Below are 26,775 nucleotides of genomic sequence, written 5' to 3'. Positions count from 1 at the left end.
TAATAGTAGACTATTATAAAAATATATGCAAAAAAAAACTTTCAAACTGTAACTGCAGTTATAACACTTCAGTATATTAATGATGAAAGAATTTGCTTGAGATTTTATTGCTTGCCTGAGCAGCTAAGCAATACACCTCACATGTGATCAATATTAACATTAACTTCATAACAAGACCAAAACAAAAAGGAAGAAAAAATACTTTTAAAACGTTTTCAACACTTATCATAAGTTCATATGTATATTTGTTATTCTACTTATCAGAAGAAATATATAACCGCAACAACATAGTGCTGCTAGCGATGCAACATTCTATAGCACATACACCAATCTCGTTTGGGTTAGAATTTTCGATTTTGTTTCATTCCGCTATTGCGTTTCGATAAGACACAAACCAAATGCCCTCACCAAAGATTGAAAACTCATAGAGCCCTCTACGTCATATTGAAAAAATCTCAAGTAATGTCAATAAAGTGAAGCACGAGAAAACATAAAAAAACGCTGAAAAAAAAAGAAATGCCAGAGTAATAAAAGATATTCCAAACGTGTTGTTTGTTTGATGGTCGTAAGTAAGGGCATACTTATTTTGTCATAATGTTTGCAACATCTAAAAGGAAGCTTCAGAGACGCTATAAAGCATATATATTCTTGATTAGCATGAAATTCTAAACTGATTAAGCGACGTCTGTTCGCTTGGTGTGTTGTTGACGCTCTCCTGATCGCAAAAATAAAGATATTGACTTCAAATTTGGTAGAAACATTGGAAGGTCTTTCACGCAGACTCGTATTGAAAATGGCCCAAATTAGTCGGAAGCCAAGCCCGCGGTGAAGCGTAAGCTGAACGCAATTTCTTTTGTTTAAACAGAAATTTGAGGATTTTTTGCTCATTATTTAGAGATTATGCAAGGTAGATTATGCAAGAGAGATTATTTAAACTATTTTGTACATTTCTCAAATAAAGACATATTACCTGTCCAAAAATTCTACATCAATTCAAAAATATATATGGTAGACGCCAGGCGACAAGCTACTCTAACACCATAAAAGATCTTTGTGGAAAAAAGTAATTTTCATTTAAAAATGTCTCCAAACAAAAAGTGAAGTGGTTCAGTGGTGTCACTGCTTAAAATGAGGATGAAATACTGTTTAATTACTAGCATTGTTACTTACCCTCATAACAGATTTTTCAAGATTTTTTTAAACTTGCACGAAAGAAAGTTTATTAAATAAATTCATGAACCGTGTTCATGAAAAGTTGTCATAAATAAATCCATTCAATTTTCGAATGTAATTTGTCTGTTAATCGTTTAATCACATATTTCGTTTACCTTATTATATTATTGTCTTTTAAGTAAATTTCTATTATTAAGTTTTTCTATGGGATACTTTTTCCCACCTAAGTACGTACTAATCCAAATTTCTTTTAAAGCGAACATAAATAAAAAACAAAAAAAGTTAAATTTGATTTCATATAACATTGTAACGGCGAAATGATCGCCGTTCTGGTTCCTTTGATTCTTCTGTGCTGAAATCTTCTTCACGGCCATACTGAAAACAAAAATTTAAAGCAAACTTTCATTTAGTGTGCAATTCAAAGTGCCGTACTTTGCAGAAATTATGCTCTAAGAGTTCCAAAGCAGTCATACGATCTTTAGGATCATGTTGAAGACAATGATCAATAAAGTCATGCCCTTCTTGAGATAGATTTTCGGGGGTTTCGGGTTTTTCTCCCATGCCTACCTTAAACATGATTTGAAAATTCGAATCAAATTGTGCCCAAGGACGCTGAAAGGAAAAAAAGATAAAGCGATTCTGATAAAAAAAAGAAGTTGTACTTTTATTAACCTTGCCAGAAGCCATTTCCACCACCACGCACCCGACCGACCAAATATCGACCGCTCGCCCGTGACCGCCGCTATTAGTTTTAGTAAATATCTCAGGAGCCATATAAGCTATAAGAAAATCACTATTTAGTACATACAACAAAATGTCCATAAAGCATCAAACGTTTAGTTACCTTGTGTCCCTACGTAACCTTGTAATTCACCCGGTATGGTAGTATGAGCTTGTATCTTAACTGCTGAGCCAAAATCGCCCAACTTTAGACTATTACCCCCGGCTACTAAAAATATATTAGCGCTCTTTATGTCTTGATGTACAATACCATGTTTATGAAGCTCGGTTACACCTGCCAATAGCTGAGCAGTGAAACGCCGGGTTAGACCCTCCGGCAAACTGCCGGTCAACTCAACCAAAGATTCTAAAGTACCCTCGGAGCACAATTCCATGAAAATTAACAATTCCTCACGATGCACTTCAATACCGTAATACCGTACCAGGCTTTCATGCGTAATACCTTCAAGAATTTTTAATTCTTCAGCAACATTTTTTAAAACTCTTGTTTCGCCCGGATGTATAGCGAGCTCTTTCATGGCCATTAGCTCACCAGTATTATTGTTAACGGCTGTGTAAACTTTACCGAAACGTCCTTGTCCAATTTTAATACCCCGATGCCAACGGAAATTCACACTACGTGCTCTAATTTGTACTTTATCACTGGAATTTAGGGTCTTAACGTGTCCTATTAAATTACGTTCACGTAGTTTGTCATCTAATTCCATATCCAAACGATTGACGGCATCTCTTAAACGTATCTGATGTAAAGCTAACGATGCATCAGTTAAGGAACGTGCTGAGACTTCGCTTTGTGGCGAAACTGCAGCGGATTTGTTACCAATGGTAGGAACTATTAAACGTAGATCACCGATAGTTGCATTTCTATTGGTTGACGTTGAAGTTAAATCTCCATCCGTTGAATCGATAGAAGATGTTCGTTGGTAAAGTTCTTCCTTATAACTAAACTGAGGTTGCAAGAATTTATTAAACGGTGAAGGAGAGATGCTGGCAGACATAGGTGACCGAGTCGGTGTACGTGATCTGCTAGTGGCTGGGGATGATGTCTTTCTAGATCGGGGTGAGGCTTTTTTCCGAGCTACCCTTTCTGGCTCGGAAGTAATACCGATTACATGCGATATACATAAATCCATTTTCTTTTTCAACTCATCAAATTGAATATCGTCGAGATGCTTTGTAATTTGCGGATCACAAGCCAATATAAGGAACTCCAAGCCCTGTGAAGCCCATCGGGGTCGCATGCCACGTCCACGTTCGCAACGTTCCGTCACAAATTGCATCCACATCTGTGCAAATGTGATAATACCTAAAGCCAATTCTATTTGGTATTCCTGAGCTTGGCTTGCCATAATGCGATGCTCAAACAAACGTATCACGTCTTTATGATATTCAAAAGCAAACTTATAGCCTTGATGAAGAATTTCACGGGTACGCGATAATACCGCTAGACGATCCTGCTCCTTTATGATAATAAAATCAAGAAAATTAAATTGAATTCGAAAGCTTTTTTTTTTTTTCAACTCACATCTAAATCCATTATGTAGACCGGTGAACAACGCTCTTGGACCCTTTCAATAATTTTTATTAATTTATTTCTTACATCCAAAATGTCACGTTTCAATAATTTAAAAGATTCTTTGACTTCATTACATACCACATCATGTTCTCGCTGTGAACAGTCTCCGCATTCAAGTTCGTAGTGTTCGCGATGAAAATCGACAGATTCGACGTCACGACAAAATGTTTTAGCAAAGAACAATACTTTCACTGAACACTTACGTTCAGTGGTGAATAAGGATTGAGTTTCTCGGCATATAGTTAAAACTTGCCATTTCAAGTCTGTCTCCAGAACCTGTGCCTGTGCCGTGTCGTCAATTTGCATATCCAACTCCTTAGATCGATTAACTAAACGTTCCGAAATACCTTTAAGAAGATTACGTATTATCATGCAAAATTTTTTGGCAGCCAATATGTGCATTCCGGCGACCATTGGACTAACTAATTTCGTAAACATCCATTCCCTTTCCAGTGCAGATTTTTGATTATTCTCTGGCACTGTGACTAGCACTAGTTGATCTATATAATCTAGATATAATTCGAATACTTTGCGTACTGTCTGATCATATTGCTGCAACGTACCCATATAACGTTCCAAATCATCCTCATTTTCTACTAGAGCAGTAGTTATATGACGCTGATAGCGCTCTCTATGGGTTAAGGCTAATGTAAGACCTTCTCGCAATTCTTTCATAATCTGCTCCAAACTGAGAGGATTTGGTTTAGATGGTCGAGTCTCGAGGCGCATGCGTAAAAATTCATGCATAAATTGTAGAGGAACACCGCTTAGAAATACAAATGTCGGAATGTAATTAGGTAAATTAATCGACTTGTACTCTTCGCTCCAATACCCATAACGTCTTAATTCTTCCATCTGCTCATCATCTATATCCGCTTCTAAGTGTGGTATATTGTCTTCGAATTTCTCCGTCTCGAAGTCATAATCATCAGTGCCTGGTTTTTCTAATGAGATCTGCGCTTTACACATCACCACATTGTGGAGCTTATGCAGAAAAGCTAAAGCTTTAGCTAATCCCCTTGATTTTAAAACATTTTCAATAAATTTCCGGTACAAAGCAGATGACTGTTCAGCGTTTGTGCCACTGCCCGAACGCAAAGGTTCAACACTAAATATATTTATGTCGTGCATTGAACCCTTATTGAAGCCTTTACTATTACAACTATCTGCATTTTGAGTAACTTCCGTGTATGAAGAACTGCACAAATTGTTTAAAAATTAGTTGATGGAATGGTAAAGTGTGGATGAGCTGAGCTATTTACAAAAACTTACTCAGCACTGCTGGTAGTCTCATCCGTTGCATGGGATACGTCATCAATCAGAAATTGTACCTTTGGACCATTCAGATTTCTCATCATTTTTTGTTGTTGCAATGTTGAAGTTGACATTTTCGTAGAATCAAGAGAATTGACAGCCGAGTCGTCGTTATCTGCACCTGATACCGATGAATGGCCACTGTTTGCCTCATTCGCTATGAAGGAAGTCTGCACTGGCCACGAGAATCTTTCACCCTGTAATCGCACCAATATTTTACCCAGTATCGTCAATTTTAAACGTGCTTGTTGAGTTATATTGTACCATAGGCACATGGTTTTGATTCGTCCAACAAAACTTTCACTTTTGTATACGGCATGAAAGGCACCCATTGCCTGAGTTGACGGATATAAAGCCTCAGCAGCGTCTAAACGTGTTAGAAGTTCTTCTACTTCCTTCATAGCGAGTTCTTGCTGATCTAAACAATCCTTACAGTATAAAGATAAACAGCCGGTACAAAATATTCCGCCTGCTTGATTGCCTGCTATTTTAAAAAAAAAGGGGCATAAGAAGACTTGGATCACACATCATATTCTTTACATTGCTTACAATTACTGACACTGTTGTCTGTACTAAAGCCGCTATCGTTGCTAACAGTACTTGCTTGTCGTCGATACTTTGGCTTAAATTTATAATTAATAATTTCGGTTAACAAATCCGGTACGTCCTTGCGAGCCATAAATAAATATCTATCTTGTTGCTCAAGAGTACGATCTGCTTGCCACGCCTGTAACTCCAACCAAATTAAATCTTTAACTTCAGTCTGCCATGTATGCTCCTCTAAAGAAAGCTAACAATTTAACGGAAAAGTAACTTTTCTTTTTAGTGGACTTGGGTTGGGTCTTCAAATTCAAAGACTTGCCTTTACTTCTTGGCGATCCATACTGCCTAATTTAATGAGATTGGCAAATGTATCATGAAATTCCCTACGCAATTTAAGTTCTGGTGAGTGCTGTGTAGCTAATTGTTGATTATGGGCAAACGTTTGGGGTGGGGCCGATGCACGGCAACCAGTAGGGCGCGAAGAAACGCTCATATAACGATTGCACGATTCCACCACCTTTGGTTGCTGTCGTAACGTTACCGTCTCATTATTTAATGGAATACATTTATCAAACGCTTCCCGTTGATAGGACTTACTCTCGTGACGTCGATTGTAATTATTTAAGACAACAGTGCTATGTGTTAAAGCTAAGGCATTTTTCAATTCACGTTCTGCACCACGTATTAAGGCTAGAGCACGTTTATCAGTACGCCTGGGACAAAAACTGCCATCCTCACCAACAAAGATTTCATTGAGTAAGGCACAATCCATGGTATTTCGACGTAAAACGCGTGAACGTGCCTTCCGTGCCGTGCCTCTTTTCGGCTCCTCTGTCAAATCGCAACTTCTGTACCAAGGCAAAATACAATTCCATGATTTTAGGGAAAAAATTCTATCTATCTAAACTCACGCTCCAATCGTAGAAACTGCTTGATCTCTTTGCTTACGATCCCAATCACGTGTTTTGATCTTAAGTCTGGTGCGCGGTGGTGTACTGCTAAGCTGTTCAAAACGCGCTTCCAAAACATCATCTGGGTGAGGATTGGTTGTCTCATCTCCATCAATACTGCCGCAGCCATTGCGTCGATGCGCTGATTTCGAATGAAAAGCTTTGCTACGCGCTTTTTCTTTCCCCCTGAGACAATGAGAAAATGTTAAAAGCATTTAAAAAAAAGAGCCTTCGGAGGATGGGAGGAAAATATTTCGCCATATCCTTATTTCTGATCTTCACTAACAAGTATCTTTAGAGTTACTATTCAAACAAGAGATCCGTAAAATGAGGAATTTTCTAGTATAACCGATTCTTTTTTCATTAGATTTTTCCATTAATCTCCAATCTCAGGACAACAAAAGTGTTCTGCCATCTTCACTATTCTTTTTCATTCACTTTTCTCGAATAAGTTTTACGCCAAAATATCTCTTTTGCTGCACTTGTCACAGACAGAATCACAAATTTCACATTTTAAATTGTTAAATGAAGGAGAGATAGCTAACAACAACAAAATATTCTTTTCATAATTAGTATTAAAAACTTTATTCTTAACTTTTCATATCTTGGTAAAAGCACTGACACCTTACTCTTACTCTCATATGCAGATGAAGGTAGCTATTAAACTATTCCTCTCTGAAAATGTGCCTTAAAACATCTCTTAATGTATTAGTCTAAAATTAAAATAATAATAATAATAACAATTACAACATTAGGTTGCCCCAACAGGAATTTATTAACAGACGCATTTTGTCTGTTTTTGAAACGCTTATGAGAAAGCTACAAATTTCAAGGCAAACATATTTCGAATGTAAAGGAAATTTTCCTCATAGCATTTTTTCTCAATAAACGAATAAAAAAAAAAAAAGATTTGGAGAAATTTTTCCTCATCGAATTTTTTCCCTATAAACGAAGAAAAAAAATTTCTCAAAAATTTACAATGGTTATCCCCCTTAAGAATTTCTAATGTCTAGTGCATATGTGCGGGGATATTATAAAATCCCACAAATACTCCATTGGTGAGCCCTACTAAACTATTGAATACGTGCTTTATGTGAATCATTTAAAGTAAGAAAATAAGAAAAACACTGCGCTTTTATTACATTTTGCAACAGTGATGAATCTTACAATGCATATTAAGGAATATTTATTTTTAATAAATTGAAAATGTTATGGATGAAAACATTGTCTATGCTTGGCGCCATATGATGACTTACAAAATTTCCAATTTGTACCGAAATCTATCAAATTTATACCACACTCTTGATACTGGATTGTGGATTTTTTCGAAAACTTTTCATTTAGGAAAAAAATAGAGGGACAATAAGTAATAAGATCTTTGACAAGGAAACTAATTCATCTTAATTTTGAAGAGTTTCCACGGAAAGTATGCTTGAAGTACGGTCAGAAACTAAATGAAGATATTAGGTATTAGGTGAAGAGAAGTGTACTTGCACTTGTGTTTAATCTCCCTCCAAATCATTATTAGAAACCTCATCGTGAAATTTATGTTTCTTCATTTCTAAATCAGTCTTGTGGTTTACCAACCATCCATAAATAATTAATAAAATATATCATAGAACATATTTTTTTTATATTTTTTTTTTTTTTTTTTTTTTTTTTTTGCGTATTCAGTAGTTAACCGATCTATGTAAAATTGAATAATGTTGTTCATGATGAGAAAATAAGAATAAAAAAATTTAGTTATATACAGAAATCTATCAAAATGGATTATAATTTTATAGAAATAGCAGCATGTGAGTTCAAATTTGTGTACCGTTGTTGAATTCCACAGAGCAAATTTGATAATGACCCCCAAACAATTATAAAAAAAACTGACACGTCTGACAAAATCGAAAATTTTGGAAATATTTTAATCATTTCACCACATACAGCCCCCAATCTACATGTCACATAATTATAATATATGTATGTAAAATAACCCCGATCGTCTAATGAATATTCAAAAAGATTAAATGCTTGCTTTAGTCTACGAGAGTCCACCAAAATTAACTCAAAGCCATCGTCGGTGATGGGGTTAGTTTTTATTATTTCGTTTCCACCAGAAACTTGATAAGAAACCTCTTATAGTTACCCTTTTAAGCAGCAAAAATGTCTCAGTCGCTTTAGCCATGTCAATCCGTCCATTCTCTTTTTGCAGCTACGGTACGCTGGAAATTCCTATATATGTAAATATTTTATTAATGATTTATCGCTTAATCTTAAAGGACGATATAATTCGCGCACAAATTTGAGTTTTTTAAATAATTACTGCCAACGTTTTTATATGTAAGCATTACAACAACAATTATCAGAACAAGAACATATGCGGTATCAGTAAATATATTTCGGATCTTTTATCGGAAATTTATTCCAAGTTAAGCGTAGATCTCTCTTCATTTTTACTTATTCTCTTCATAGAACGGCCGAAGTGGTTAGCGCTACGCGTAATACATCTGCTCATGTAAAGACCATTTCCAATAGCGTTCGTCCTTGAGCCAAAATACATCGGTGCGCCAAATTTCAATATCTCGAATATTGAATATTACGATCTGCAGATTGACCAAAAAAAAAACCAAACCAGACAGACGGACAAACAAGCTCAAAATCACCATGAAGCAATTCGAACCACTTGCAATTGTATTCGTTCTTGGATCAAGACACGTCAATGCGCCAAATTTCATCAAAATATCTGTAAAATTGCAACCTATGAGTTGAACATAAAAGTACATAGACAGATATAAGACGGACAGACATGATTAGAATGATTCAGTGGTGTTACATACATTCGTACTAACTTAATGTACCCCTATACCCCTGTACACCTTAAGTAGAAAAATTAGGTAATAATACATAACTACATACATATATGTATTTAAAAATTTAATAACATTAAAATAAGAGTAGGCGTAACACTTACTATCTTTATAATGGCAGCGTAAGCAACAGAATGAAGAAAACAAAAATAGCCAACAATTCATTTTACGCATAATAATAAATTAGCAGCAATTCAGCAATTATTGGTTACGGTAAACTTAATGCAAATTAGGCGGACAGTGGGACAAACTTAATTCCAATAAGAATTCGATTAGAAACACAAAAACACAAAGGCCACTTTTACTTTATAAATATAAAATAAAATAATCATTACAGTCGGACAAAGCCGAGCAGTCAATACCTTACAACACTTGTGCCTTATCCTATACAAGCTCGTCATAGCCAAGCTTCTCATGGAAGGTGGCAGAGTCGAAAGAAAGTGTTATGAACTTATTTTCATCATAACCTCTTAAATGTCAGAGCTGTTTGTAAATAAATGATTACTTTAAACGCTTTTGGGAAGGGCGTCCGAAAAGTTGACTCATTCAAGTCAAATTTTCTCACATCAATTTAGTATGACCAAAACACTAGCACTCTGGAATTTTTGTCGCGAAGTTTACAAATAATTTTCATAAAAAGATTTTTTCAAAATAAAGCGTTAAAGTGGGACTGATCGTAAGACCTATCTAATCCAACCTATATTCAAGAGACTTCATTCTTGAATAATCTACCAAATTTCTTCGTAATATCTAGGAAAATTCCAACCTATAAGTTGAAGATAAACCTGTATGCTCAGGTATCAAACTAGGAATTGGACAGACAGACACACAAACATAAATCGAAATCATTTTCTAAATCAATCGACATAATAAAAAATGAAGCAAACTAATAATTGCTTGTGGATGTTACGTATACCCGTACAAATTTACTTTACCAGTAGTATCACATAGAGCGTAAAGTATAAAAACAAATAAAGACATCAAGAGGAAGAAGCATACGAAAAACGTATTTCACTATTACTTAGCAAAAGAATATGCAAATTAAATTAAAATCAAAATTAAATTTCTTCGCGTTGCTTTAACAAAGACCGAAAAAAGAATTTATTGACTTGACACGAATTTTATGATACCTATTAAACATTTATAGGTTATGTTTATCAATTTTCCAAATTTTGCCGGCTATTGACTCCTTGTCTATAAAGCAAATATTCCCTATGGCCAAAGTTTTATTACATTCACTTGGACTATTATTTAAAGAGGGAAGCTACTGTCTGTCACAGAACAAACAAACTAACTCCTCATTGGAAAGTTGGAAAATGTATCTTCACATAAACTTTTCATCTCTTGAAAGACTTCCACTCACTCTCAACTTCATAGCCATTCAGCGATTGTCTTCGCGAAGTCGTACTAAAGCCTTTTTTTATTTAGCAATGCTTTCAAATAATTTCTATTAGTGCATTAGAGAAATTAGAAGCCAATAGTTACGACAGGAGGCTGCGTCTACTTGGCAACGATTCATTTGACACAAGACGTCTGTTTGCCGCGCTTGATGGACACCTCGAAATTACACCCCAAAAAACTCGCGAATTTTTTCCAGAAGGTTCCAAGTGCCAATTAGGCTGAGAAAAAAAAATTTTTTCAGTAACTCTTCTCTCCCCTGCCACCTTAAATTTATTTTTTTTCTTGATCATATGTTTGCTACAAACCGTAACTCTAACAAAGCTCTTTGATTTAGACGAGAGTTCTTATGTAAACCATCCATTCTTCTTCTTCTTTGTTCTATTGGCCTGACCGCAGAAAGCCTTTAACTAATGAATCGTATTTGATCTATCTATTCAAGTATTACATTTATGCATATTAACTACAAGAATTTCAACAGACAGGTACATCGATGTGCAATGTTGTCGTGACACGATACGCAGGCGCTAAAATCTTCATTCATCCATCTGTTGCACACTAAATGATGAAATTATTAGCATTACAAAATTCACGACAACAAAAATTAATAATAAAATTAAAATAAGGCCAATTACACACTTACAAGTTATACACCGACTTCTAGTTAATACAACAACAATATATTTATTGCACTGAAAGAAATGAATGAAGAAAAATATATATATAGGGTAAGCCCCGAATTCGGAGAACCCAACTCAAGCAATTTATGTGTTATGTGTGCAATTATTAAAAAAAAAAAAAAAAAAAAAAAAAAAAAAAAAACCAAATTACAAAAATTTATATAAAATATTTAACTTTCATTCATAGATGTTATAACTTTAGTCCAATAAATTGAAACTAAAAAAAGCAAAAAAAAAAAAAAAAATGTAAAGTAATCGTTTAAATTCTCAAATTAAAAAGAAATGTCAACAAAACACATCGAAAACAAAAAAAAACAAAATGCAAATAAATAATTAACAAAAGACATGGATATAAAAATTCAACAGTTTATTTATTATGCTTTTATCGACGTAAACAGTGCCGTGCAATTCGAACGCTATAAAAAAACATTACAAGATAGCAACGAAATTTCTTCCTTATATCATTTGTAAAAGAAAGTATGAAAAGTCAAAAGTTTTCATTTTCAATTGTAATTCCCTTGTGGTTTTCTAATGTTTTCATTATAATTTCTGCAAAAAAATTTAGAGTAGAAAGATGCAACTGGACATAAGGTAATGTTCTAATGAAGAATGAAAGGGTATTGTCTATGGAGTTTCTTAAGGCTAGCTTCACGGCTATTGCATCCTAAAGTTTCAGAATTAAATTAGAGTTTAAAAAGTTCATCGGATAGGGTCGTTTCACTAACCTTAACTTGATTATGATTAACTTATACGAATTTTCAATAAAATAATTTATTTGAAGTTCCGTATAATTTAATCGCAAATGGAAGCAGACTATAACTCCATACTTTCTCCCTTGATGAATGTGAAAATGACGAACGAAAGAGAACAATGATCCGAAAATGGAAAAATATCAAACAAATAACATATAGAAAAAGGCAAATTTTAATTCAAAACTCTTTTGACCATGCGACAGACACGAAAACTATGTACCACTGCTATACTTTTCATTATAAATTACAGCCGCATAAGATTGATGAGTAAGGGTGTTGATAATTGCACCCCACATCAGTGGTGGTACAGGGTATATTAAGTTTTTGCAAACGTCCATAACACGCAAAAGGGCTTAAGATGGGCCCCGCTTTTGTTATACCGAACGATTCGAAATACTAATCTGAATTCATTTAAGCCTGTCTGTCCGTCCGTGGTATTTGGAAATTTGTATTCAAACTGTAGGTCGCAATTGTTTGGATATTTACATGAAATTTTTCACAGTGACGTGTTTTGACCTAAGGACTTTATCGACTGTTCCGCTTATCCGCTGTCCCCATTCTGAAAAGTCGCTATATGAAGAAAATTGTAATTTTCAAAATTCCTCATCAAAAGTAGTATTTCAGCATTCGAATTTGGTGTGAACAATTTGGACCGGCTAAGGCAATTTTACGAACTTCCCTTTCTTAGAATGAAAATTGTCATTCATATGACAAATTGATATAATTTTCATGATAAAAGCAGATTGGAATAAAAGAATTTCCAACAAAATTGATTCCGTATGGGGCAGAAAAGTCCAAATATTAATATTTTATGACGAAAATTGAATCACAATTGTAATGTGCTATAAAAATTGACTGCGCTGTATTTTGAAAACGTATCTCAATTCTTGAACTCGCTTAGGCACAACCATTCTTATGGAAAGTAAGCATTTATTTGGAAAGGGGCCTAATTTTTAATATACAGTTCCATAATAGTAAGTTTATATAAGAGTAGGGTATAATTTGATGTTAATAAGAATAGTTTTAGGGTATTTAATAGTCGGCCTAGCCCGACTATAACGTTTTTATTACATACTTTTTTACTTGCTTAAAGAAAACCATTATGTTTAAAGAATATATGAAATGTTCATTATCATCATTTGGGCCAAGAAAAAAAAATCAAATTTTCTCTTTGCAGAGTTTAGGGAAACTTTAGCTAGATATATAAAGAAAATGAATGAGAGGAAAAGAGCACAATGATCTTACGATGGCATTATTTGACGCTGGTCACATACACATTTTTTATGACGTCTCATCCCAGAGATTCTGCGAACCGATTGAACCGATCTTCAGTTTTGGATATTCATTGCGCCTTCAGTTCTCCATAATTGAGTTTAGTGCTTAACAAAATTTTTCTTATTGACACCCTTATCACACACAAGGCTTACACATTTATCAGTGCTAAAATACACAGCTTTTGCAAATGAAAATTATGAAAATGCAAACAAAAAAAAGAAACCACTTCCATAAAATATTTAATGCGAAAAGGGGTGTATTAATGTACTATTGTTTTGCATTGTTTTTCTATAATTGAGATAGTTTTGCTTTCGGAACGAAAATAAAAACACGTTTAGGATTTGGCTTGAGAATTAAAAAACATTAAAAAAAATATAAAAAATGCCTCGTCAATGAACCCCTTGTTGTATATATTAGTATCAAATTCACTTCTCGCTTAGAATGGATTATTACACCGTTAATTACGTATTCGCCGATTTTCTTTTCTCAACACAATATTTTACCGCTGCTCTACAACCGCATTTATCGAATATTTGCCCCACAACTGGAAAAATTAAAAAATATTCAGAACTTTACTAAAATAGTTACGAAGAGAACAATCAAATTTATATAAATTTTTACTCTTTTAACGACTCTCCCTCTCACCATTTCACTCATTCCATATGCGAATACATAAGAAGACATCCAAAGGTTCGGTCGTATCGAATATAATTCTATTTTAAATAGCAACAAATAAGAAAATTATATTCGGTCGTGACCGAATCTTTTATACCCATCACCGTTATCCTAAAAAGAAAAAAGAAGCAAAAGAATTATACTTCGGTACTATAATATGGAGTGGACGAGGCGGATTTTTTTTTTTATTTTCAAATTAAAAGTTTTTGTTAATTAGGCGATTGGGTGTTGTGGGCATGTCCTTTGAAAAGTCTAGGTCTAGGTTCAAATTCTTTTGAAAATTTGTAGGCAAATGAGAGAATTTTTACCACAGATACTACACAGTTGGGCAGGATTACAGACAGATACATAGGCAGAGGTGCATTTCGAATTTATGGGGTTTTTAAAGCTTGTTTCTGCGCCTATAGTATTGGGTAGGCGTGGTCAATCTCTTCCGTTTTTCTACAGGTATTACAATATCGCCCATAGACTATAGGTTGAAAGTTTTGTACATTTATCTCGTTTGGTTTATGAGTAATAAGAAAAAACCTATTTTTTATTCCCTTCGAAAGACAGAGGTGTTCTCATTATACATTGCGCTGTGGGTGTGTCCTTCCACCGATTAGGCTTATTTTCAATACCATTATACGTGCAAGAATTTCCAATGCTGGTGCCAAATTTGAAGTTTGTAGCTTCCTTTTTACGGTCAGCAGCAGACATTACGCATATGGACGGATGGACATTCTTAAAACGATTCAGAATTTGTTGCTGATCAAGAATACATATACTTCGTGGAGTCTCTGAAGCTTTCTTTTGCAAATGTTTTGACAAAATATATCCTCCATCTTTCGGTGATGGGTATAAAAGGTGAGTGAATGTCGGCATGGACAGTCATGGTTAAATGATTATAAATATTGACTTGATTGAAAGTATAATATAAGGATATAATAAATAGTTTATGAATATATTTAATTTTTTGAGAATGACACGCAAATTAATTTATCTTTACGCAAACACTAATTCCTTCTCATTTTCTACCAGCCTCCTCATCATCAACTAAGAGCACTGTTACGATGTGCGAGCCAAACTAACAATACTCATGAAAAGCAAGCCCGTATATGGAGAGAAAAACAAATTTCTAGTTTTTTATGACGGAAATCTGCAAAATTCGGCTCAGGCCATGTGAGGTTTTGGAACACCTCCAATAGCGTTCCATGTTGTAGTATTACCAAGAGAGTGAGTAACTATTCTAGGCGATGTGGTGAAGGGAGCCTAACGGTCGGCCTTGCCTGACGATAGCATCCCAATTTTTTTTTTTTTCGAAATTATGGAAATGAGTGAAATCCGTACCTAAATCAACCAAAACAAGTTAGACCGTTATAACTGGCTTAGACTGAATCTTCAATGCATCGCTTCTAAAAAAAAATGTACGAAGAACTCGTTTTTAGACATGTTAGCGGATCAATCAAGGTTATTTTTTCCATTTGCTATTTATTGCTGTAGCTTTCGAATTATTGAGTACGGCGGAGGAGTTGCTTGGGTTTATTATATCAAGAATTTCACAATTTCTAATAAAAAAATACATAAATTTTATAATACTTTCATTGCGAATTTCCAATCGCTGTAGATATCGGCGTGAATGTTTATTAGAATTCTTGTAAAAAATTATTATGTAAAACAAAAACATTATAGCGCGCAAGGCCGACCTTTTAATACCCTACACTATTTTTGTTTGAAGTTACTATTATGGGTCAAGTGTCATCATCACACGTTAACACTTAGGCTTTTCTGATCTACAAAGGATTTTCGTGAAAATCCTTATTAGGGTAAAATCTAAACAAAAGGCCGAGATGGTCAATATTTGGTACAGTTAATTTTTTTATGTTATATTACTATTATGATATATGGGGAGTGGTCAAAAAAGTGCCCGATCCGGCCCATTTTCAATAACGCTCGTCCCCGTGTCCAAACACGGCAAAAATTATGATCTGTAGCTTGAACATAGATTTACGTGGACAGACATCAGACGGACAGACAGGCTTAGATCAAATCTGATTATAATTTTAAATCGACCGGTATAATAAAAATTGGGTCCACTTTAAGCCCTTGCGCGCTACATACGTCCGTACTATTTAAATACACCCTGTAGGCTATAAATATTGATGAAAATGTTAGATGTGTTCATAATCCTAAGGTGTCCGTCCCAGGCTGCTAAAATGTGGAAACCTAATATAAATGTCTTACGACACTGGTTAACAAAATTAATGTCCTTGTCAAAGACAAAGACTTCACTGTACCAAATTTAAAACCCGTGGGTTGGACAGGCAATGACTAGGCAGACAGACTAGCTTAGGTCGACTCAGAAATTGATCGTGAATCGATCGACATAACAAAAGGTAGATCTATCGTAAGCGATTCTGAATGCTTACACACATCCGGACAAAGACTCTTCCGACCACGAATAGCGTAGGGTATGTTAATATCGATCTATACATTTATTGTAATCAATCTAATGAGTGCGCCGCATATTTGCTGAGGGTGTTGTTTACTTGTGTTATAAAAACAAACACTGCTCTTGGGAATACAATATTCAAGGGAAGCATACCATAAACAAGGTACAGCACAACTCTTTTTAATGTTCCAAATATCGAAAAATAAAATTGATATCGAAGTTTTGATGCGCGTTTAGACGAACTATTCACTACGAAATTGTTATGGGGGCTAATACTAAGTTACAACTGAGGCAACCTAACAAAATGAATTCATGCAAGATTAAAACTTAGGAGGTTAGTATCCATGCCGCCAATTTTTTGATAAAAAATTTCAATTTTCGTGGAATCGCGTTGTAGTTCTAATTAGTGTTAGGCTATATTATCTAGTTGGACACAAATTTTTTCATTTATTTTTTCAGAAGCTTACCTTAAAACTTTATCGTAAGAATCTTCATACTGATCAATGGTTCGGTTTGTAACTGTTTCATTGTGATTTATCTTCTTGTTATCCATTCCAAGAGTTGTTTCATGCATGCCTTTCCCACTATATTCAATTCTACTACAATCACTGTTATCCAAGTCACCTTCACTATCGTTATCTTGTACATATTCCAAGTCTTTTGAAACGCACTCGTTCGGCAAAGTTAAAATACGCAATTTTCTACGACAATTTGACATTTTTTTTCACTATTATTTCAATTTGTAACAAGTTATTTTAACGCAATTTCTTTCATTAAACTTTCACTAAATAATATTATCTAACTCTCATTTAACATTTTTCATCATATTCTTGATTTTTTATTTTCTTAAAATGTGCCTAATAATTTATTACACAATTATGAAATTAACTCATCTTTTAGTTACAATAATTTTTATCATTTTTCCCGTTATGTTAGCGACGCTTACACTTACTACTCTTTCATTTAACATTTATAAATATAACAAACAAACCGAATATTATAAAATGAACATTATTAACAACAACGACAGAAATAGTCAAGTAAAAAAAAAAAAAGAAAAGAGTATTGAAGATTTTCATTCACTTTGCTAGCAAAATGCTTGCAATTTCATTTGCTCTGAGAGAAAGATTTCTTTAATTACACCAATTCTAACTATACGCAAAACTAAAATTCTTTTTACTGCTTTAAAGCAAAGTAAGTCAAATACTAACTAACATTTTGTAATTTTTCTTAGTTTTTAAGAGCATCAAGTACTAAATCAGCTGTGCATTTAAAGAGAACGCACAGAGTTGCCAAGTGTTTTTGAAAGTTATTATATTTATTAATAATTAAATGGCATGAAGAGATTGTGATATTTTTGTAAGAAAAAATGCATATTTTACTAAAAGTTAATCAAAATTATTTGTTTCTTGTAACAAGCAAACTTTCCAAATGAAATCGTTAAAGGAAAAATGTGCAATTACGTGCAAGGTGGATAAGAAAGATGAGAGTAATTTTAGAAATTTTGCTTCTACTTACTGCAGTGGAAAGCAGTAAAAGCATCTTCGATTGCTGTAGCATATGAATTGCGCAAAATGTTATCGATATAATTAAATCGTCTGAATTAAATACGAGGTAGCTATTAATAATTAAGATTTTTTCTATAATTTTCTTTTTAGTTGAGATAAAATGAGTTTTCTATGTTTTCATTATAAAACCCTTGCCGCAATTTATATGAGATTATATGGAAGCTTTATGTATGATTTTTTTAACTTAATTATTAAAAAGCTAAAACAAACGAATAGCTAAAAAAAATTTGCAAAATCTTTGTTTTATACATTGGGAAGAATTATAACATCCTCTTACTGATTTGAAAAATTCGTGTATGAGCCGTTCTTTGATTAAATATGCTAAAGCATTTTTATGACATATCCGCTATCGCATTATGGAGTATATACACTGTTAGCCGCTATCGTATTGTGATTAGATCTAGGCATTTTTATCTACCCGGTTACCCCTCTGTTCATCTGTACGAATGCCTATGATGAATATTCTTGACACCACAGAAGTGAAGATATCTAAGATTACTAATCAAAGGATATGTCTACAGTACAATATAAACTAAGAACGCCTGTGTTTTCAAAAACATAACGGATTTGCATTCTTTGCTTTTTACTCACAAACTGAAAAAGATTGAACGATTTCAAGGCCTCCGCTTATCTGGACAAATATGGAAGAAACTGCGATTCAAAATATTTTAAGTTCTTTTTAAAATAAACGTGAGAATAGAAAAATAAAAGATACGCACATCGTAGCATTTCTATACACATAAATATATTTGTGGCGATATTATGATTATGGATTACAAAATTAATGAATGATTTGCAAAAGAGATAGTCGTTATGATCGCACTAGCAACAATCTTCCCAGAATTATCGCACTGATGAGCCCAGATGATTCGTGGGTGGCGAAGTGGCTGAGAATTACAATTGTTATAAAAAAGTTAAATTCGTGAAACGCAATTTTAGAGCGCTTTACAAGGTGAATCGACGCGAGAATACTAGACGGGCACGTACCTCCTGGTAGAGATTTACCACCACGTCAAAGCCCTTTTAGGTCACATTATTGGTCTAAAGTATCAAAAAATCAATTGCTTTTTTCTATCTACTTTTACTTTTTGGTTGTAAGTGTGGTTTTATTAACCGCTGTTGTTGCTAGCCTATCGGATAGATTTACCATTTTGGTGGCATAAAAACCAAGCGATGACCTGTCTGCCTCTTAGCCTGACTGTTTTATTTTTCAAATTACGATATCAAAACCTTGTTCAATTTTATTATTTTCGTTAGATTAGCAAGATCTATTCATGAGTTCGACTTCTTGGATTTAAAATTTTTATTTATGAAGCAGCAAATGTGAAATACGGTAAATAATTAAAGCAAACGCAGTATTCATCCAAAACTCCAAGAAGAGCCTTTTTGGGATACATAGTTATTTGTGAGATGTTGCTAAAGTGATATTTAAAATATACATACACCCATGTATGTAAAATAGGACATATGTCATGAATCAGAGCAAAATTTAATGCTTTTCTCCATTCATCCAGTTTTAGGTTCCTAACGTATGAAAAGTGCCTCCACAAAAAAACATTATATTGTATATATGTGGCCCCCGGATATGTGATAATAACCCTGTCAGTAAAAAGCATATATCCGTTTCCTTTTAATACAAAAAATTGAATATCAATCAATTTGTTTATACATAAAAAAATCAACAAAATTGAAAAAAATAACGAAACAAAACCAGAAGGCGGAGACTAGTACATAAAGTTATGAGAAAATTAATATGCAATTATATAATATTACAACCCTTATTTAATTATAACAACCCTTCTTAAAACAATTTAAATTAAAATTAATACAAGTAAATATACACTGAAAAAATTGCGAATAAACATTTCCATTCTCTTTATACTCTCTACTTGGCGTCTGAAGTTGTATTTAAGGTAACATTTTTGACAATACTTGACAATGCCAGGTAAATATATCCAATCGTTATTTTTGATTCAATATCCCTCCCGGTGTGTCCGGCATATAGCACCCTCCCTATAGGACCCTCATCCTTGAAAAAGTGGTGACCAAAAAAAAAATAAAATAATGTTTAGGAAACCAAATAACGCAGGAAATGTTCATCATCCTCTTCACGCCTTAAATGAAAATCATAGTGTTGTTAAACAACATTTTATTTAAACGGTTGTGTGCTATGAAAATTGGGGTTGGCTTCAGTTGTATATATATTGGACTTTTTATTTAATTTAATTCCAATTCTATTAATTTCGATCAAGAATCGGGCAATATCATTTGACATTATTAAACAAACTTGGGAACAGTTTGTGATGAAATTTTTCTTAGTGTATAAATATGTTTTTTGTCACGTGTTTAGGGGTTGAATTATCCCTAAAGTGTGTCAGCAGCCAATAGGAAAATACTTTTTCCGGAGCAACCACTCAAACACTTGACTAAACAAACAGACAATGAAATCCTGCAATGCCTAAATGACACACGTATTAAACCAAATCAAAAGGGGAAGATGTATATATATCGCATGTAATTTGAGATTCACATATTTAAGGTACACACACGTACATAATATAAGTGGAGAAAAGAGAGAACGTTTATTACTTTATTATCGTACATAATATTTATTAACAACAAAATTTAGGTGTTTAACATAACAAACAAACCATCAAGCAATGACAAAATTTAAACAACTTCAACATTATAATGCAGCTATGGTTAATAATACGTGTCCATTCCGACATACGGACTTATGAGAGTATCTTCTGCCTAGTTTGGCTTGCAACATAAACGAAAGTTGTCGTCATTGTTACGCTAAATTTTCATATTGATATTGTTTACGGAAGTAGCAACAAAAAAGAAAAAAAAAGAAAGCAAAAAAGAAACAAAATACCAAAAAGGAAAAAATAGTAATAAAAAAAAAAAAGAAAAAGGATTAAATTATCCTGTGCGTAAAAATGGTTTCAGAGTTAATCAATCAATGAAATATTCATTCAGTGTTGTTTCTTTCAACCTAACAGATGTGTCTCTCTGCATGCGCAAGTAAATAATAATTTTGAATATAAAATATAAAAATGTTACCGTTATATAGTACGCATAGTGTAAATCAATTAATGACTAATTGCAAGTCATCGAATACGACCGCCGGTAAAGCACCAGTACGACCATCTTCACCGCGTCAATTTTTTGCTCGTCTTTACGGTCATCTCGAACCGGGTAATAACGAAACTGAATCTCCCGGTAGTGTTCTATCGAAGGTTAAATCTCTTAATATGTCAGCGAATGATGATAATAATAATAAGTCACTACCATCAACATCGAACAACAACAACAATGATGTTAATTATCAAAGTGACGGCAGCAGTACATCTTCATCTGATTTATACATAAGTGATAAAAGGTGATGACAAACAACGAAATGGAGTAAAAAACTTACTTAAAATAATTTTATTTTACCAACGCGTTTACTTAAGCGGATAAAAATTTTGTCCCAATGGCGTTTAATGTGAAGAAGAAATTCACGATGTTGCTTTTATTCGTAGTCACATAAAAGGAACGGACTTGAACAAAATTTATTTTCACTTAAATAAAAACTTATTTTACAAAACGTTTTCCAATATAATTTGACTACAACTTTTTAGTTCATTGCGTATACAATTCCAATTATCTGTCTTCTTCATTATTACAAAGTCGATTCCCAGCTAACTTTATACAATCCATTCTACTCTCTCAAAGGTCTTGTATTTAATACCTATATTGAAAAGATTGCGAATAAAATAACAACCTATCAATTTATAGTGTTCGCCATTTCACATCTACTGAATCACATTGACCACGCCGTATCGTCGTCGGAAGGAAAGGTGTGTGAAAAATTTCAAAAGAATCACATGATGGGAAGTGACCGAAAAATCGACATCTTTCCCTGACAGGAAAGGACCTGTTTGAGCGGACTAGTCACATCCTAAGGCCTTTCCTTATGCCAGGTTAGGGGTCAATAATAACAAATCATAGAATAGTGGCGGCAAGTGTCAACGTATAGTTATTTTGAGGGTCTGTTTAAACGGCACTTTATACACTTGCCGGAAGGACACAAGCCCTTAGGATAAATTTTAACAATTCCGACCGACTTACATGGCTACATGGATCTGTACATCGCTTAGGAATATTACGAATCATTCAATTTGAAATTATAATTTGCTGGAATTAAAAAAAAATGAACCCCCTCTTCTAGGACCATCGATTCGAAAATTTGACTTAATCGTAAGAATCTAAAAGAGATTAAATTAACATGGTTAAGGTTTTATAACACAAGGGAAGGTTACGTTATTGACATTATAGTTGAAGAATGGACAGCATCAAGAAGATCAGAAGGATCTAGGACTTTAGGTTCTCGGGATTGGATAAACTCTAATAACGTATGATGTTCCAATAATATCTGAGGTGTCACCATAGTCTCATTATTGGTTGCAATTAATTTAACCGCACGAGCACACTTCACTTCTGTTGTCAAAAATGTTCACAAGGCAATTTAACAGAAGGCTTCCCCTCTCTTTTTCTCTTTCTCTTTCTCTCTATCTCTATCTCTCTCTCTCTCTCTCTCTCTCTCTCTCTCTCTCTGTATTAAATCGTTTTTTTCAAAAAGTCAAGTTGGGTTCTCTTTAGAAGGGCATCTTCGCGTTGAAAATTGTTTTAAAATAAAAGGATTCGCTTGGCTTTCAAGGATAAATGGCTCTGGTATACCTCATGGAGGGGGCAAAATAATATATATATTTTTGTTGCAGGCAGAAAAAATACTATACTAATGTAAATATAAAAATATTGTAATTCATTTTAATTCTTAATTTTAGAGTTGACGGCAGCTATCAGTCTCACAACGTTTTATCAGATAAAACCCAAGAAGTCCCTAGGGATGAATCGAATAACATAATGTGTTCATCAACATATGTTGGCTTGCCGTTTAGCTTTTCAAATGACGCATCTCTTCCAACTGGTCTAACGGCATTTTGTAAGTATAATATCTTCTCTTGTGAATTTATTTATTATTTATTTTTATTATAAGCACTTTATGTTGACATTACGTTGTTCAGATACTTTCAAGGTATCCATAGGATTAAATATTCCGAATGCGAATCTTCGAGTATTGGAAAAGGTTTGATTCAAATAAATTTATATAGTACAGCCGTTTTGTCGAAATCAGTTGCCTATATAAGTTTTTGTGTTAATCGCGTCCCGTGTGCGTCCTATTGAACGTCTTGAATCACAATTGGAATTATTTCTGGCCGTGTGGCTTACTACACGGTATTATTACAACCATGTATCCAAGATAAGCAAAGCGGTTCCTCATATGCCAATTACTTGTAATGGTTTTGTTGTTAAGTTTTGGTCATTCTGATATATCAGATAAACGAACAGAGAAATTGTTTTGTTGTGTTCAATGAACGAAAATTTGTGAGAAACGAAGGACATGCTGCCGAACCAATACTGAAGCGGAAATGGGTTTTGGCGATTACGCAAGCCTTGTAGGCCAAAGACAATGCAGAAACGAAAAAACAACTCCCAAAGGAATTAAGCCTTACTCGCATACAAGAGATAGGAAAGTTTTAGAAGACCGGGAGAAGAATACCACAGGAGTTATACGTCAAGCAGATGGAAAAGCGCAGAATCGTATTTGAAATTTTATTCGAACGATACAGAAAAACTCGTTATCATGACTGAGGATAACGAATGAAGCTATTTTAAGCGCAAAAGACCATGGGGAAATATTGGCGTGAAAGGACGAAGTAGTGTGGATCAGGAAAGCAAATGAGGAGAAGAGAGGAATAGGCGAAGCAGAGCAAGATGAAACGGACATGGAGAACGAAGAACATCAAACTGTGTTAGTCTTCGTAGCGCGAAGCTTCGCACGAATCTCATGATTTCAGAAAAAATGGATAGGTAGATCAGACTCTAATTAAGCGGTTAAAACCAACCTCATCAACAACAATTGATCCATTTGAACAATTCAATAGAAAAACGGAACGCAAGGTTATCTTTTTCCCATGCAGTTTACTCACCAGACTTGTGCCCTGCCGATTACCGTACTTGTTTACACTGGTTGCGCAACGTTTTGATTCGACCGAGACGAGATATGAGGAAATGACACGTTGGGCGGTGCATGGCAGAAGGCAAAGATTTTTACTAGCTTTATATCCACAACTTATCCAAGGACCTTGAATTTATCTTGTTCCTGGTTTCATAAAATGCCACAAATATAACTTTTGATGTGTGTTGTTGCAAAATATGATCAAACCTAAGTTTTGGCGATCTTGATTTTCCTTAAACGCGTTGGATAATGTTAGAGAGCGGAGATATTTTACACCCAAGCAAATTTCATGAACGCTCTTACCAGCGTACATTGACATTAGTAAAAGTCGCTGCGATTAAAAAGGAAAACTTTTTCTCATACTATACAAAATTTCGCATAGGGTTTTCTGCAAGATTTGTAAGAATTTTTTGGTACAAAAAGTTTTGAAATACCTAATTTGATCTAAACTAATTTTTCTATAGAATTAACAGTTTATTGGAGTGGCAAAGTGAGTTCGATTTCTGTACAACAACTTAGTACAGCCCTACTAGTTTGCTAAAGTAGATGCCTTTTGACCCTATAATTTTATATAATCACTCCAACTATTTCGATTTCATCTTCTCAAATTTGTAAAATCTTCTCTATCTGCACTCTTTCTTAATATTAACCCTTTGCCCTCGTAGTTTTTTTTATTCGTACTACAATCCGCGAGCCGCTACCGTGATTTGTCACCAACAGCGAAACACCCGAATACTAGTTTTTACGATTTGTTTTTGTTTTTATGTTAAGAACTGCAAATTATTTACAATTTCTGCGTAGCGAAGCCCTCGAGTTTGAAGACCAATTTTAAATGACTCCGCTCCGGTGCAAAGGGATAAATGTTATAGTATGCACCCTTTCTTATGTTCCAATGTTTTGTGATCCATATTACGAAAACTATGAATTGGGAATGGACTTAACGAGTCCGAGCGGTTGCAACAACTAATAGAGCGAAAATGCCTTGATATAAAAAGATAAAAAACCTAAGTTAATAAAATTGATAGACTTGTTTTCGGCTCTAAAAATATATATATATTTTGAATTCTCCATATTTTTTTGTTGTGTAATATGTACAAATTATTTGTCGAATATTAAATATGAAATAAGATTTTCTTTCAAAAATGTTTTTATAATAATTTCTCATACTATGTCTTTGGGGTCTTTTTTTGTTTCGTCAGCTTTTGATTTTTCTTCATCCATTTTCTGTTTAAGATATCTTAACTCCATGGCTAAAAATGCTTTTAAATTTGGATCTTCAATTTTGCTCAAGACTATATCACGAGCTTTATCCGAGTTGCCTTTGAGTAATTTCACTAAAGTCTGAGCATATTCAATCCAAACGCAATTCGCACAACCAGACATGCAGCATGTTGTTGGTTCAGGCGGCAACTACCAAAAAAAAAAAAAGAAAAGAGAGATGATGACAAGAGAAGTTCAGAAAGAAACGTAACAGAAAAAAACGAATATTCCTAAAAAGTATTGAATCTTTTGCTCATGTCCATCGGATATCTTTTGAACTCTTACCGTTGAAATTGATAGATCTACGAAGAATGTTAAAGGTGGAAGAATGTTGAAGGAGGACTTTTTGGAAAATTCCGCTGCATTTTATGCACGCAAAAAAAAATGTGATCCTAAAAAAAAAAAAACTCGCTCTGAGATAAGATCTGTTACTAAAAAAAAAGAAAATAAAAAGGTTTTGAAAATCAGGAAAGCATTTCAATGAGCAAACCATTAAAATAAAGCTTGTAAACTAAAGCGTTCTAATGAAAATGGACGGGACTTGATAAAGAAATTTGAATGCACCTCAGCTTGATCTATCATTGTCAGAATATGATGTATTATTACCTCCGCTAAACTATGTGAAAACTATGTGTCTGACCGAGCAAACTCAATCATTCAATGACGATTAATTTTTAAGCAGAATCAAACATACAGCACTAGAGATCATGTCGTTACTGGTAACTGATAGAAGGCTGATCGAATGAAACAACTCAGATCAAAAGCCTCAATACTTTTTGGAGAAGATATTATATTAAGCTTACCTTAATGTCGTCGACTTTATCCGCATAAACTCGTAGGATTTGTGAACGAAACGAGCTTCCAACTTGAACAATAAATTTACTAGTGCCAGCTTTGCTTAGACTGGGATACATTTCTTAAGTTAAACAGAGAATATAAGAACAATCCATAGTATAGTTTTTTTTTTTTTTTTTATTTTAAAAATTTCTCACAAGCAGGTGTTTAAAAGTTAATTTGGGAAATTTATAAAAAGTGTGTTTTTTTAAATTGCAAAATAAAAAAACGTTTAGTTCCGTTTCAAAAAGTTCTGTTTATTAGTAATATTAAAAGAAAAGGTATTATACAATGCTCTGTGTGCTATCAAATTTCATAACAAAAAAGTGTGCATCAATTTTATAATCCCTACCGAAAGAGTATAAATTTCATCTCTCACCATCTCATTTGCAACACCTACAAAAATATCATGAAAGACTTTATGGAGGAAGTAAAAACCCGGATTCAGTGTAAACATGTCCATACGGCAGACCGTATTTCTGATTAGTTGGTTGTAAAAAAGCGCGTTAATTGTACTTATACGTCGTTCATGCTAACTTAAGTTAGTGGATATTCAAGATTCACCGCAAGGTGACCAACAACTGTTTAGGTTGCTTTTTCATTATTTTTTATTACTGTTTTTTTTCTTTAAGATTTTGCTAAACTTATTCAAGCGAAAAAACCCTTAAATATGTCGGTTATTT

The 26,775-nt window shown here is 33.9% G+C and overlaps 3 protein-coding genes across 6 annotated transcripts in view; 1 reads left to right on the top strand and 2 right to left on the bottom strand.

Moving 5' to 3' along the window:
- Positions 1-1,258: 1,258 nt before the first annotated feature.
- LOC119634683 (mitogen-activated protein kinase kinase kinase 4) lies at positions 1,259-17,392 on the bottom strand. Of its 4 annotated transcripts, XM_038028981.1 has the most exons (11): positions 13,228-13,779; positions 8,432-8,517; positions 6,259-6,483; positions 5,667-6,195; positions 5,354-5,594; positions 4,763-5,288; positions 3,440-4,688; positions 2,018-3,374; positions 1,846-1,952; positions 1,606-1,785; positions 1,260-1,548 (listed from the first exon to the last, which is right to left on the bottom strand). In XM_038028981.1, the coding sequence occupies exons 2-11, from the start codon at positions 8,482-8,484 to the stop codon at positions 1,468-1,470; spliced, it is 4,548 nt and encodes a 1,515-aa protein (XP_037884909.1). In that variant the 5' UTR covers positions 8,485-8,517; positions 13,228-13,779; the 3' UTR covers positions 1,260-1,467. The 4 variants fall into 4 exon arrangements, with proteins under 4 accessions (XP_037884907.1, XP_037884908.1, XP_037884909.1 ...); XM_038028979.1 differs by lacking the exons at positions 8,432-8,517; positions 13,228-13,779 and adding an exon at positions 16,831-17,392 and having other exon boundaries at positions 1,259-1,548; XM_038028980.1 differs by lacking the exons at positions 8,432-8,517; positions 13,228-13,779 and adding an exon at positions 16,831-17,392 and having other exon boundaries at positions 1,259-1,548; positions 4,763-5,285.
- Positions 17,393-20,990: 3,598 nt separating this feature from the next.
- Positions 20,991-26,775, top strand: part of LOC119634481 (homeobox protein rough) — an 8,053-nt gene continuing 2,268 nt past the window's right edge. Inside the window, exons 1-2 of the mRNA XM_038028694.1 lie at positions 20,991-21,316; positions 22,764-22,921. Coding sequence (XP_037884622.1) covers positions 20,991-21,316; positions 22,764-22,921 — 484 coding nt within the window. The remainder of the gene's footprint in view (positions 21,317-22,763; positions 22,922-26,775) is intronic.
- Positions 25,152-26,775, bottom strand: part of LOC119635048 (oxidoreductase-like domain-containing protein 1) — an 8,110-nt gene continuing 6,486 nt past the window's right edge. Inside the window, exons 2-3 of the mRNA XM_038029565.1 lie at positions 26,062-26,174; positions 25,152-25,408 (exon numbers count right to left, since the gene is read on the bottom strand). Of these exons, the coding sequence (XP_037885493.1) occupies positions 25,160-25,408; positions 26,062-26,172 (360 nt within the window). The 5' untranslated portion in view covers positions 26,173-26,174 and the 3' untranslated portion in view covers positions 25,152-25,159. The remainder of the gene's footprint in view (positions 25,409-26,061; positions 26,175-26,775) is intronic.

Source organism: Glossina fuscipes, unplaced genomic scaffold (genome assembly GCF_014805625.2).
Source record: "Glossina fuscipes isolate IAEA_lab_2018 unplaced genomic scaffold, Yale_Gfus_2 3, whole genome shotgun sequence".
Classification (NCBI taxonomy): domain Eukaryota; kingdom Metazoa; phylum Arthropoda; class Insecta; order Diptera; family Glossinidae; genus Glossina; species Glossina fuscipes.
This window is presented reverse-complemented; position numbering and strand designations above follow the sequence as displayed.